The following is a 14,345-nucleotide window of genomic DNA, read 5'->3' as shown; positions in this document are numbered from 1 at the left end:
TTTTGTATCACCATAAATGATGAAAAGTAATAACTTAGGGCTAGCAGTCTTTGTATATCTTCAGTCAACAATACCACGCATCTATAAAGCGTACGTGTGATGTGTTACGCCTCTATCTGCTTCTGAACAGTTCAATGACTGCAGAATTCAGTCGGGGCATGAGATTTTCCGTACGAACACTGAAATGGTTGTTATGGACATTCAAATATGCTGCATTTGGAATACCTCTGTGGCAGCGCTACCTGACGGATTTCATCGAAAACTTCGCATAAATATCACAGGGACTTGTATGGACAAACGTAGACTGTTTTCCCACCTGTTTTTACTAGATAGCTTTAACGGAATCAACTATGCCTAAAAACCGCGGAGTATCAAGTCCACGCACGAAAAGTGTTGTCTTACTCGAAAGAAAATGTGAAAATTATTTTCATTTGAAAAAATCGGTACGAACAGCCCGAAATTCTGTGCACTAAAGCTCCCATTTCTATATTGACGGAGGATTCCACGTTCCATTACAAAAGAGCTGAGAACTTGATAAAAACTAAAATTATATATTACGTTACGACTGCTAAAATTTTAGTTTTGATTAAACTGAATTCAGTTTTGGCCCATTGATTTTTTTTTCTTTTCAATTTCTGGGAGAAACCTGGCTGAAGTACACAATGCATAGCATTTTGCACTCCACCAACATTTAGTTGAATTTTCCAATCTTCCAAGACACTGAGAATTCTGAAAAAATTCTGGAGCCATTATGGAACATAGACAAAACAAACTGTCGAGTTCTAAGAATAGATTTTGTTCGGTTTGCAAATTATCTGACATTGAAACCATGATGTGTCTATGTGCACGGCGATGTGCTTTTCTACAGTTCACTGGGAACACTGAAGATTCTAATGAAGAAAAAAATCTTAGATGCATAACGAGCACTAATAATACAAATAACTAGCTACTTTCGAGAACCACTTTTAAAGCGTGAATAAAATTATGTACAATATCGCATTCTATTTCCTTAACCTCTAGACAGCCGGCAACACCACTATAGTGGTGTTGCCATGATTCGAACATATCCGGGGAACCTTATATGGACGTATCCCACCAAACTAGGCATGTATCAACGAAAAAAAATCCCGACCGCCAGCAGATTAAAGGATGGACACATACAGTATAAATCATACTAAATGATCTCTATCTGGACATTATAAACCAGCACCAATGGCTAACCATTTGTTTATTTTGTAGAAATACACTACATTGAAATCTGAAGCTGATGTTAGCTGCCGATAGCAAGCCGTCAATTCACTGAAAGTTCTTATACAGATCATTTTTCATGATCAAATTATTTGAATCAGTATATAAGTATTAGAAATGTTAAAACATCATTGATTCGAGTGCTTTTATCCATGATAATCACTGCATGTATGAAATTTTTGTGAATCCACAGCTAGCTTTAGCATCATCATTAAAATAGCGCGTTGCTCCATTGTTATTTCAGTGAATGCTTTAAATTTCATTGGAGATTTGAACGTTAATTCCCAACGAACAAATAAATTAAATTAATTAATGCACGAAATCGACTGACTTGTGAACCAGGTAGAATCTGTTCATAAAACTCGGCAACAATGCAATTGGTTTTATCAATGTCTGGTGAGTGGTGGTCAGGTGAGAATACCACAAAGAGGCAAACCGCAGTATGTAATTAACTTGGTTAGCTGGCTAGACCCCAAGATGCTAGTCAAGATGCCCCAATGCTTTGCATTGAAATGAATGCTACTGAATGCTATTTCCTAAAATGTGATCATTTTTTTACAGGTAAAAAAATGATGATCCATATACCTATGAGTCCACGTACCTTTAATATTGATATAATATGATTTATTGAAAATCACGAATTATATTACACTCAGATGCATGTAAGGCAAATAAATCATTTTCATTGTTGATGGAGGCTCACTGATTAATTTAACTGGGGTATAAACTGTTCAAAAAAGGAAGAAATTCTTTTTTTAAATTTAGTAAATCCATACAAGGTTGAAAAAATTGAATAGCAATTTTATCATTTAACAAAAATTGATGCTTATTAAAAAAAGCAATTAAATTGAACAAAAATTATTCCTAATTTTCTGAATATAGTAACATCTTCTCATTATTATATAAGTATAATAAATAAAAGTAGATTCAAAATGATAATGAGTTTGCTGGAATAACAAGCTCAATAAAAGACACCAGTGACAAATATTAACAGGCATGTGACATTAATACCAAGTGTAGAAAAGCAGCCCACATTTTTATTAAGTAACCGTAACTTCTAAATCGTAAGAACCCAAACAACTTTCATTCCTTTCATCGCTGGGTGATCAAGCCCTAGGAATTTTAGAGCAGACATAGCGACCAGAGAGACGAAGACTAAGGTAGATGTACAAGGATTCTGATGAATAGCTTCACATGCTGGTGCAAGCTTCACTACATCATTGGTGGCAAAATACCAATTTGCGACTACTTGAAAAAATATGGTTCGCAGTTACTAATGCTGATGTCTGTACTTTAAAATCGTCATTAATCTCTTTCATTAAGTATCCTTAATAGTTGATTATGGTGAAGAAAAATGTTGATCCATTCATCAATTCTTGAATCAAGGCAGGGTTGACACTGAAGACTATACAAGTACTTAAATTTCTTTCTGCTGATTTGACAAATGATTCATGTCGATTGTTATCGTAATCAGTATTATCATTTAATACTGATCTGTTTTATTAGACTTGTACAAATGAACCAATTTTCACCTACCCACTCTCTTATTCACTAATAATAAAAGTCTCATTCAACGAAGTAAATAACGATTGTCTTTCATTCAATCACTAATTGCACTATTATTACTCAATTGACAACAAATACTGACCGTTGATCAAATTTGAGATCTGACAGCACAAAGTTGCAACAATTTGGTGAAATATTTCAGTCTACTGATGCCAATTAGATTCAAGACTTGGTGTCAGTAAAGGTAATGTATCTATAGTATCGATTTTGTACTGAAAACTTAAAGAAAATGGGAAAAGAAAAAAACTGTCGATATTCCCGGAATTTTTAGGGTAACTCGTGTAATTTAGGACATTTCAGGATAGCTTTCTGACACTTTAGGAATTGCTAGAATTTTCCGACTTTAATTGGGAAGACTGCAATATCATCAAATGGCGTGATTGCAGGTTGCCACATTATGTAAATATTACATATGTACTAGGGTGGTTAACCAAAAAAAAACTTACTTTTTTCAGTGCGGATTCATCTGGACAAATTTTTTTTTTATGGTGAACTACTTTAATACATATTGGACACACATTATTTGAAAGAAGACGTCTAAAAGTGCTAAACAGTTGCAAGAACTTCAATATGTCAAGGACTGAATGTAGTAAATCGTATGCCGAGGCTTACCCAAGTTGTTTACCGGCTGTCAGAATGTCAGCTCATCGTCGGTGTCACTTTGAACACAAACTGTACGGCACAGCGCACGAGGTTGAAGTTAGTAACGTCAACGTAACGAAACATTGAGAATAAAACAAATACGAAATGATTGAAAGCATCGCAAATAACTGGATGAACGTGTTATACCACATAACTTATTTATAAATAATCGTGTCCAATCACAGTGACAAAACAGTTCGATTAATAGAGTACGCGCATTGAATACACGACATTCGACCGCGTCTTACCGCGCACGTTTCTTATACACGAATGATGCGAATCACGCCGGCCGATGCTTCGCTCAAACTTGTTCCAACTGTTGAAGTCACTCCGGCGATCTCAGGAACTACTCTGAGCGTTCTCAGGCTGAATTTTTACGGCAGCAAAATGCTACCGCAGCGCCACGCTGTGGCAGCGCCGTGAGTTATCACTTGGTTCATCAGTGCGATCATGTTAGGTACGGACGCCAATAGTAGTATGAATGCAGGGAGAATACCGGGGATACCCAACAGGCTTGAAATTAATGATATTTGTAAATACCAAAATTGGAAAATGGTGTTACGGTGCAACGTCAAAGGATGCCGAAGCATGTCAAGCACCGATAAAGAACATTCCTTCTTTCGATTACCGAAGGATCCCGAAACGTAAGTTCTTTACTGAAAGAAAGTAATATTCCATAGCAATCTTAATCTCTGATTAATCGTCGAAAACTACTCTATAACCATTTCTGTGGTGAGGATAAAATAAAAACGATATAACTAGTTTGTAATTATATATTTACTCTTGAAGTTGAGATTCATTTTTTGCGGCACTTATCCAATTACACCTTATTGTGTAATCAGTGCGCACTATATCTCTGTCATATACATTTTTTTGTTTACAGGCGTGAAAAATGGTTGAAATTCCTTGGACCAAAGAATTGCTATGGTAGCATTCGAATCTGTACAGACCATTTTGACAATAACCAGATTAGAAAGAAATTTCCAAGGCCTTTGTTAGTCCAAAACGCTGTACCAACCATTAAACCAAACGAAAAATCGCCCGAAAAATCACATAGTCAGAAATCTGTTGAAGGTGTGTAAATTTTGTATTATCTACTTTGATCAATGCATTTTTCGTTATTATATGTGATGATATGGAATACCGAATTATAGGTAAACATACAGAGTCGCATTTGCCAGAAACTGCAAAACAGAACAGAGTATCACCCCCACGAACACAGATGGACTTCCGAATTACAGATAATCATACAGCAACGCATTTGCCAGAAGAAGCAGAACAGAACAGAGTATCACCCCCACGAACACAGATGGAATTCCGAATTACAGATAATCATACAGAATCGCATTTTCCGGAAACAACAGAACAGAACAGAGTAGCACCCCCACGGACGCAGATGGAATTCCGAATTACAGATAATCATACAGAGTCGCATTTGTCAGAAACAACAGAACAGGGCAAAGTATCACCCTCACGAACACAAATAATCAATATTCACGCCAATAACATAGGTCAGATAATAATCTCCGATGAAAACAGGAAAATAATTGTAAATATTATCAATGATCCAAAAAACCCAATAGTTACATATTAGAACATATGTAAATAAAATCGAACCTTAGCTACAAAGCAAGCGTTTGATTATGCTAGTGATATCACTCCAAATAATTATACATGAATTTCGATAGAACATGTTTGATCATATGTGTCTTAATTTTATAAGTTTATATTATTCAACTGTGCATAGTTATTAAGAAAATTGTATTCACGGTGAAAAATGTATTTATATTTGATCGAAGATGATATTCTGGATGTTGCCGCTGTTTCTGCATTATCTACAGTGGCTGTTCGTGCATCTGCACTTTGTTTCAGTATTGCAACAGAGGATGAACAACCACTCTTGTGTAATGCTTCAATTAGCGACAACAGACCATCATATATTAGTGACACGGCACCACCACTTGACAAGATGCCAATTAAATATAATAGTACACCTAGTCGTAAGAATATCAAAAGACAGATAATGACAACACTAGAGACAATGCGCCTCAATGCTCAAAGAAGAATGATAACTGCATTGTTTAACAGAATTCACAGACTAAAACTAGGTACAACAAAATAAAACCAGATCTAAAAAAAAAAGGAAAAAATCATCTAGGCTCATATGTTGTTAGCAACGCAGCTACATTAAGCTAAGAGTAGCAAGTATCACAATTGATACGACAAAACATTCAATAATATTGTGTTCTCAATTATTTATCACTTCAAAGGTTTGTAGGTTTCTCCGAAAAATGTTCACTCTACCTTCCATAAAGGTAATATGCAAATATCAATGACAATTTTCAGCTTATCCGGTTGGATCTCTTCTTTTCAACAAAATTCTCTTGACGTCAGAAGTATTTAAGATGAAAACATTGATAAATTCATTGAAGTAGACGATGATTGTAATAATCGTACGTTAAATACAGCAAAAACTTCCTTAGATTGTATGATTACATTTATGAATATAAATGTAAAAGAGGTTGTTGGGTACTGGTTTTTACGTACTAAAGGTATTTCTAACAAAACCTCTGATATGTTGGATGCAGTCCTGAAGTTAATAGCACTGATAGTGAAAGCCATAATTTTTTTATCAAGGTCTTAAATATTGTAGATTTAAAAAAAAAAGTAAATAGTCGCAGATTAATCATTTATTTACATCGAATGGTCACAACGTCTGCATCATATTTGATCCACTGCACCTTTTTAAGTAAATGAGACACAATTAAAAAGAATACCTATTACAGTACAAAGGGGGAATGGTTCATTGAAGTTGGCTAAAGAAATATACGAAGCAGTGGGCAAACCAACTTGAATCAATCCAAAAATTTCACACAAACATTATCAGATTATTATTCAAAAATGAGACTAAAGTTTGCTGCTCAATTATTGTCAAAGTCGATGTTTGCAGTATACACTAACATGTTTCCTCGAAAGTTTTGTCTGAATGAACAAAATTGTGGACTCAACTGTAAATGCTTGGAAAATGACTCGACAGGATAGTTTCTTTCGGATATGGATAAATTATTTGATCGACTAAACTTCTTTCTTCTATTATTATTGAAGTACCAATTGCTCATGAATCACATGAATACGTAGAATCTCACATTGAACAATTTACTGAAAATAATTCCATTTATTATATTAATGGGTTTCTCTGTGAAAGGTATCTTTTGCAACATACCTGTGAAAAGTGCTAGCAAATTTTGATGATTCAATCCGATACTTCCTTTGAGGATTACAGTTATTTATCAATATGAAACAGTATGCAGAGACCAACAAATTAGTACATGCGCAAGAAAACAGTTTTTTAAATTCTGCAGCATTGGAAACGCCAATTCAAACTTGTTATAGATTCTTGTATACATGTTCAAAATGTAACAGCAGTTTTGGTAAATATTAATTCAACTTGTATGTACATCGATTGAACTATGCTGCACATAAGTGACAACTTTTTTTAAAAACGTTTTTAAGAATAAGACGCCATTGGCCGAGTCGAATCATCAGACCGCGTTTTTGTAGCATTAAGAAAGTCTGAGCACAATTCAAAAATGAAACGATTTACTAATTAATTCACAATACAAATTTAATTTTACATTAAGTATTGACTATCGAATGATAAGTATATCTTATGATTGGATAACGATGTGTCGAATGCCATAGAAATATTTTTTACCTGTTTGGAATAAAAATTAATTTTACGATAACCAAATATTTTGGCTTCATCGTTGGTTTCATTCTTCAACCCACACTCCTTCAATTCATCTGTCTAGTTGGGTGAGGAGGGCTGTTGTTTACGCTCCCACTTGAGACAGGCGCTGCAGAAATGAGTAGGGAACGCCGTGTACGCAAAAATACGTTGCAGCCTTATGGCACCGTTTTCTCTATCTAATCCTCTTCGACTATGCCGCACTGTGTCCACTGATTTCGTAGATGAAAAGCTCCTAGTATAAATAGTGTAGACAAGTGTAATCCTTCCACCATGCTTTCACCATGACTGTAACAGTCTTTCGGAAAAAAAACTTGTACACTAGTGATTAGCGACCCTTAGAACAGATACCTTACGAACGTGATCCGATCCTTTTGACGCGAGCAGCCCCCTCGCACCTATTTCAGCGGTAGGTGACTGGCTCGATAAATGACGTTTGTTTAGTCAAGTGACTGAATAACCGTCGTGGGACTCGGATAGTTTTGATTTTGACAGGTTTTAACCACATTTATTGTGTCCTGTTTCCTTCACATGCCAGACTATCCAACAGAATTTTTTTTTCACATGGTATGTTCAAATTGATAATTACAAAATGCCTCAACGATTCACATCGCAAGCTTATTAATATATACCAAGAAATAACAACATGTTCTAGATAGTAAAATTCTCAAGGCCATTAATACTCTTCAACTTGACAAAATAAATTCATCTGTACACTGGATACTGATTCCAAATTCTAACCTCTAAATTTGTTCTACATTCCCCTAATCAAATACAATGCTCTGAACCTGTCCGTTAAAGTCAATTCGTCAATATTTCTGGTCTCCCTTGTTCTATCGTAAGTATAGGCTAAGCTTTTTAATCAATTTAGAAAGTTGTGTTGATTGCTATTACAGATTTCGATTGATCAAACCTTTCATCGAACAGTTTAAGTCACACATTAAAAATGGTGTGCATTCCATGTGTGATAGCACCAGTAGTCCTACTCCTGTGGCGCTACTTAGTACAACCATTACTAATAAAGTTTTGGAACTTTCGACATAAGATAAAGAATGAAGATGAAAAACAATCGGAAGGACTACCTCAGCTAGTCAAAGAGTGCAATGATGGGGGATGTACACTTTCGTGGTCAAGAAGTCAAAAGTCAACAAAAGTCGATTGATAGGTTTTATGTGATGTATTATTTTGATTGGGAAAATAGATTTCACCAAGCAAATGAAATTATTTCCATTTCCATACTGTAACTCTTCTACAGTTTCTTTTTAACAAGTGATTTTGATTCAGTCTCGTACCCCATAGCCAATTGTAAATTAGGGTGGTAATTTTCATTTATTATTGCTGCTGATACAAGTTCTGCACCATTGTTTGTAAGAATCCACTTTACTTTAAAGGGTACTGATATTTGTTACTATACAATAGGAAATTTCTAGCAATCATTTTAGGTGTGTATATTTAGATTAAATGAGTCGCGGATCAAACTGATTCAATTTTTGGATCAGCTTGTAAGACGTGTTGATTATACTAAACATCAGGTTTTACAGCTAAGACTATTCGAATGCAGCAGATGTAGTTTATTATACTTAATTTGAACTCTTCTTAATGTTAATAGAATACTTCAAAATTTCAAGTTTGTATCTAATCCGGCTATAGTGTTGGCACAAAACTGACAGAAAATAAAGTTGTTAACTAAAATGTAACTTATTTCATGTTTAATGAAGTCTCAACTTTTCAGGAATCACACTGTAAATAACATCTTGACCTTCCTTAATATAATTTAGTTTATTTATAAACGTTAGATTCCAATTTTCTCATAAAAATCAATAATTGTAGTTCGCTAGTTGGATAATTAGTAAGTTAATCCTATCGGCTCTACAATAACATTACTCATATATGGTTGCATCACGTTGATCCAAGGTTTCAATATATGTATACGAGAAAAAGTTTGGGCTTGTAACTTGTGATGAATGCGTCGTTTGTTTTATACGCATGTAACAAACACTGATTCTTACGAACCAGTTGATATTATAAACTAAAACAAAAAGTATAACCCAATTGTAAGTTTGACCCGATTATGCTACCTAAAACTGCCAATAAAAATCGATCAATCTACGTATTTGCTATACGATTTCACACATTTTTGGAAAACTACATTGGTAATGTCATAAGTTACACTGTTTTGAATATTATCAAATCTGTCATCACGTTCGTGTTTGAATTGATTCAGAATACGAGTGTAACAATGGTAGTTATTTAATAAAAACTATTGTATTAAAAATAAAACGTACATGCAAGTTTTATATCTGAAAAGTTTACGAAGTATCACCAGACATGTCGGAAATGTATGAGGTACACCATGGAGATAGTAAGAGTAATTGTTTTTGAAATGTTCATCCACATTTTTCTTGAGTATACCTAAGTTCTAGTGGACATTCCTAAGGTCAACTTCAAACACAAGTACACTGTTGGGTGGAATAGCTGGTGGTGAACCTTTTGCTCCATATCTAGAACAAGATAAATAATTTGATTGCTCATCAGTTTTAATGTTATGGAAATAGTCATCAGTCGTAAATATTGTGCTCGTAAGACGTAAGAGATTTGCTCACTAAAAGGTCTTCAAAGATTTCAGGAACAATTTAGTTCAGATAAATCACGAATAATGCAAGAACTAATACATATTGTAAAATATAAGTCATTCAAGTTTCAATGAACAGAAAAATCCCAAATTGTTACTTACGCCAAAGCTGGTGGGATTGTAATGCGTCTTTTCCCGCCAGTCTTCATTCCTACAATACCGATATCCCATCCTTGAATGACTTCATTTTTCCCTAGACGGAACTTGAATCCATCTCCCTGACTGCATGAATCAAATTTTTTCCCATTTTTAAACCGTCCTACATAATAAACTGAAACAAATTTTCCAGCCTTTGCCGGAGGGCCAGACCCAAGTGTTAAATCCTCTATTTGTACACCACCTTCAATTACTCGTTTTTTTTGTTCCTGCTTTGAAGCTTGGACTTGCTGTTCAAGTTTGTTTTTCTTTTGTTGTTTAGCTTGCTGTTTCTGATCTTGTTTGACATCTTTGCCGTTCAGTAATTTCTGCTTTTCTTGCTTTTTATTCTGTTGTTTTTGTGCTGGTTGTTGTTGTTGTTGCTGCTGCTGCTTTTGTTGTTTTTGTTTCTTTGTGGTTGATGAGGGTTTGACTACTTCCTCCTCTTCCTCCTCTTCATCCCCCTCGTCGTCATCATCATCATCATCATCTTCATCCTCCTCCTCTTCCGCGTCCAGTAGCGCACTTTGCAGTTCATCTGAATCACTCCCATCATCTTCTTCATCTAGTTCATCATCGTCATCACCTTCGTCAGAAGACTGTTGTTCTCCCTCCTCCTTCAGACGTTTCAAATGATTCTGAGATTGTTTAATGGAATCTGTGGCCTTGCGTTTACTTGGTTTACCAATGAGCTGTGGAATGTCCTCCTCTTCTTCTTCTTCTTCTAGTTCATCATCTAGGTCATCTTCTTCTGGTACTAGATATCCTGTCAAATGTACAAGACCGCTACCATTGGAACTAAAGGCTATTTCGGTTCCTTCTTGGAAATTGAGATCCAACGGAACCTGCAGCGCAGCTCCTTTGTTCAGTGTGCATAAAAGAAAAGTCCGATTCTCGTAATGAAGCATTACTTGAACAACCCCAGTATACGAGCCTTGAATAAGAACCGCATGATTATAATAATTTGAAAAATTCATATTGGATTCGGTATCGAAACGAAAAATAGAAGATTTCTACCTCCAGTATTTGTGTCCAAGCTCGCCATGGACACGTGAAACGACCGTTCTACGGTTTGCGTGTACCGTTTATTCGGCTCTATAATTAAGCCTGAAATAAACATTAACATACTTTTAGGTGGTTATATTTATTGGTCATTTTTTAATTCGGAATGACGTTAGACGAGGAATTTCATCCTCGCGTATGGAGCTCTTAGCCCGCACGCTGTGATAATCTTTATTGGAGATCACATGGCGACGCCATTCTTGAAATAACCGGCAACTGAGATCTGCTCAGATCAGGGGTAACACATGGCACTTGTTGGTACTTACCCCAAAACATATTGGCTATTTTGACCTACAATAAACGTTGCAATAAATTTAATGAATCAACAATCGTTTTCACTACTTCAATAATATATCACCGAAAATAAAAGAAAAGCATGCACAGTTGATCAACGGTTTCCCGGTGCTCGGAGTTAGATCCTACTCGCGCCAAGATGTGATTGAACCGGCGGTAAAGGAACAGGCCATGAACGATTGAAGAGACTAGATAGGAATTGGTCATCATTTTTTTCATCTTGTACGATGAGTTCATGTTGATTCCTCGAGAGGCAGTACCAACGGTACCCTGATGAAATGAAAACCAAATCCAGTTTTTTCATCTGTAATGATCAACAAAACTTATTTTACAATATACAGAAATATTGACCATGCTGATGAAACATTTTTTTGGCAATTTTCACAACACAACTTCAGTATTGTTTCAAATGAGGGCAGCTATTTTGCGGGCAAAACAACATTAATCACCGGACGTAAATGAGAACGAGAAAAGTGAGACACAACAGTTCACAACTGTAATTGACTAGAGGTAGCAGGGTTCAGTGTTTAGGTTTACGATCTAACAGCGTTATTGTAATTATAGCCAACGTCTCTTTTGACCAACTTTGACGCACCAAAAATGGCGCTTAACCTCATTGTCAAGGTGCACCCAGTTGTTTTATTTCAAATAGTCGATGCCTACGAGCGACGTAATGCGGATACTCACCGTGTCATCGGGACCCTGCTTGGTAACAAAGAAACACAGAATAAACTTTCGACTACTCGTACGGTTTCTCAGAAATTGTGATAGCGGATAGACGAATGAACGTCGGACGTCACCTTCTACATGTCACATGTTTCCATATTATCAATCCTTTTAAACATTATAATTTATTAACGTCACGTCTACTGCAAATGTGAAATTTCAGCGAAATCTAAAAACAATTGAATTCCCTGAAAATTTCTATACTTTTTCCTTGCAATTAGTACTCAAATTGTCATGTAAGATCAGGTATTGTCTCGACAGAACGTATTTATCATGATTTTTCATAGGGACGGTGGAGAAGGGCATTGTTGAAGTAACAAATTGCTTCTGCGTACCTCACAAGGAATATGCAGATCAGGTCGAAGCCGAGCTGAACTACGCAATGGATCTGTACGACTTAAATCACCGAGTAAATGCCCAAGAAAGCATAGTGGGTTGGTGGGCTACTGGAAAAGAGGTACAGATGTCAAGAGTTGTGGTACCTTGCTTCCCATCTCAAATATATTTACAAGATGATAATAATATCCAAACAGTGAATGTGTTGGCTAATTTAATCAGACTTGAAAAGTATGCTCTTGATTTTAGCAACATATGTTTATTCATCAAGTTTTTTTCCTTGTGATCCAGGTTACCAATCACTCATCTGTCATCCATGAGTATTATGCCAGAGAGTGTAACAACCCAGTTCATTTAACTCTGGACACAACAATGGCCAACACTACTAGAATGGGTATCAAGGCATACGTATGCGTCCAATTGGGTGTGCCAAATGGCAAGCAGGGTTGTATGTTTACACCTGTCAGAGTTCAGGTAAAAAAAAAATTTATGCAACTAATAATTTAGCAATAATAGGTCAAGGTTTTATGAATTTTTACTTGTACTATGTTTCTGTGAAAAAACTAATTTTCATTATTCATCTCGCGGAGTCTATAATACTATATTGTGTTAGAAGTGAGTAATTGTGAAGTTTGCACCCCGAACCACAGAGGCGAGTGCTGCAGTTGCAGGAATACTAGTGCAAATGCAGCATGAGCCAAGGCGAGCACTGTAATAATATGATTAAGCAAATTTTTCCAATACCTGTAAAGGAAGTTCGATTTAAGAAGCACCAAATGAGCCACTCATAGCATATCAAATTGTGATTATAGAACATACGCTTAATGCAAGACACTGCATTGAGCAACGATTAAGTTGGTCGAAAGTACGCGTGTGCCCAAGAAATCCCTAGTATTTGCGCAAAAATTGTTTCACCACACTGTTCAAAATTGGGACACTTTACGTACGCCCCATAGGCTTTAAAAATTTAACCTGCCAAGTAGGTGTCGAAAAAATTCTTGTCTCACCTTTTTCAGGTACAGCTGCTGGCAGTTGCTCTGTTTGGAGTGGTAATAACTTGTACTTTTACTTTCGACAGGTCACTTCTTATGAACCTGAGATCGTAGGGCTACAACTATGCGCTAAAACACAAACTTTACCTCCGGGTCAAGCACTTTCAAAGCAGGGGGGAGTAGAACCAATGTTAGACCTGGCACAAATAGCAGAAGCTAGCACTAAACTACTGACTTTGGTAGACCAAGTCCTCAATTACGTAGATGATGTTTTGGCAGGCAAACAAATTGCTGACAATCAGGTAATAAATTGACGTAGATAGCAGTAGGAATGAAAATAATTCAAAATGTACTGGACAATATTTCACTTTCTATAACAAGAAATTTGGATGACCTTTGTACATGTTCGCAAGTACTGTACAATCAAGTATTGAAAATAAACAATTGAATAAAATAACATAAAATTGCAGGTTGGGCGAGCCCTGTTAGATATGGTACATTCGGTACCTAAAATGTCAGCTGATCAGTTCGACCAAATGTTTAACAGCAATGTCAAGGACCTCCTCATGGTTGTTGCTCTTTCCCAGTTAATCAAAACTCAACTACAGCTGAACGAGAAGCTCACCCTTCTGACTACCTTATGAGCCAAAACTAAGCTTACCAAATAAACAGCACCAAGTAAAGCTAAGAGTAATGTATGGCTCCAATAAAAATCTGTAAAAACAAACTGATGTAACTAAATTGCTTAATCTAGTTTTTTATACATATATACATGACACATATATTTTACAAAACATCACAGTAGAAGATTCTTGAACGTTTGAAACTGTGCTTATTTCTACCATAGCTTCCAAACGTCGGAGGTCGTATTTTGCAGAAAACCGTCTCGTGTTTTGTTTTATCACACAATGTTTTGTACAATTTGCTAATATTGACCATAGTATATTTGTACGACCAAAATTAC

At 35.9% G+C, this 14,345-nt stretch overlaps 3 protein-coding genes and 1 long non-coding RNA gene across 4 annotated transcripts; 2 read left to right on the top strand and 2 right to left on the bottom strand.

The window, feature by feature from the left end:
- Positions 1-3,665: 3,665 nt before the first annotated feature.
- Positions 3,666-6,307, top strand: LOC124307811 (uncharacterized). The gene is made up of 3 exons (XM_046769906.1): positions 3,666-4,100; positions 4,340-4,530; positions 4,611-6,307. The coding sequence occupies exons 1-3, from the start codon at positions 3,907-3,909 to the stop codon at positions 5,048-5,050; spliced, it is 825 nt and encodes a 274-aa protein (XP_046625862.1). The 5' UTR covers positions 3,666-3,906; the 3' UTR covers positions 5,051-6,307.
- On the bottom strand, positions 4,216-8,230 carry LOC124307827 (uncharacterized). Its single transcript, XR_006908859.1, has 2 exons — positions 7,172-8,230; positions 4,216-6,197 (listed from the first exon to the last, which is right to left on the bottom strand). It is a non-coding gene; the product is annotated as an uncharacterized LOC124307827 (long non-coding RNA).
- Positions 8,231-8,401: 171 nt separating this feature from the next.
- Positions 8,402-11,487, bottom strand: LOC124307806 (46 kDa FK506-binding nuclear protein-like). Its single transcript, XM_046769898.1, has 4 exons — positions 11,300-11,487; positions 10,989-11,078; positions 9,939-10,905; positions 8,402-9,705 (listed from the first exon to the last, which is right to left on the bottom strand). Exons 1-4 carry the CDS (start codon positions 11,307-11,309, stop codon positions 9,624-9,626), a joined length of 1,149 nt encoding a protein of 382 aa, XP_046625854.1. The 5' UTR covers positions 11,310-11,487; the 3' UTR covers positions 8,402-9,623.
- Positions 11,488-11,770: 283 nt separating this feature from the next.
- Positions 11,771-14,108, top strand: LOC124307808 (eukaryotic translation initiation factor 3 subunit F). Its single transcript, XM_046769902.1, has 6 exons — positions 11,771-11,800; positions 11,892-12,036; positions 12,341-12,510; positions 12,681-12,863; positions 13,468-13,683; positions 13,852-14,108. The coding sequence occupies exons 1-6, from the start codon at positions 11,786-11,788 to the stop codon at positions 14,023-14,025; spliced, it is 903 nt and encodes a 300-aa protein (XP_046625858.1). The 5' UTR covers positions 11,771-11,785; the 3' UTR covers positions 14,026-14,108.
- Positions 14,109-14,345: the final 237 nt, after the last annotated feature.

Source organism: Neodiprion virginianus, chromosome 6, assembly GCF_021901495.1.
Source record: "Neodiprion virginianus isolate iyNeoVirg1 chromosome 6, iyNeoVirg1.1, whole genome shotgun sequence".
In the NCBI taxonomy this organism is placed as follows: Eukaryota; Metazoa; Arthropoda; class Insecta; order Hymenoptera; family Diprionidae; genus Neodiprion; species Neodiprion virginianus.
Note: the sequence above shows the minus strand (reverse complement) of the source record. Positions and strands in the feature narration are given on the sequence as shown.

Bases quoted from the DNA above. Each gene is read 5' to 3' on its own strand.
- LOC124307806 (XM_046769898.1), bottom strand. The intron at 10,906-10,988 runs GTAGAAATCTTC...TTCTTATTCAAG, and splicing joins CTTGGACACAAATACTGGAG to GCTCGTATACTGGGGTTGTT. The intron at 9,706-9,938 runs GTAAGTAACAAT...ATCTTGTTCTAG, and splicing joins ACAATCCCACCAGCTTTGGC to ATATGGAGCAAAAGGTTCAC.
- LOC124307808 (XM_046769902.1), top strand. The intron at 12,511-12,680 runs GTACAGATGTCA...CTTGTGATCCAG, and splicing joins GGTGGGCTACTGGAAAAGAG to GTTACCAATCACTCATCTGT. The intron at 12,864-13,467 runs GTAAAAAAAAAA...TACTTTCGACAG, and splicing joins TTACACCTGTCAGAGTTCAG to GTCACTTCTTATGAACCTGA.
- LOC124307811 (XM_046769906.1), top strand. From the start codon at position 3,907: ATGTTAGGTACGGACGCCAATAGTAGTATGAATGCAGGGAGAATACCG. The intron at 4,101-4,339 runs GTAAGTTCTTTA...TTTTGTTTACAG, and splicing joins TTACCGAAGGATCCCGAAAC to GCGTGAAAAATGGTTGAAAT. The intron at 4,531-4,610 runs GTGTGTAAATTT...ACCGAATTATAG, and splicing joins TAGTCAGAAATCTGTTGAAG to GTAAACATACAGAGTCGCAT.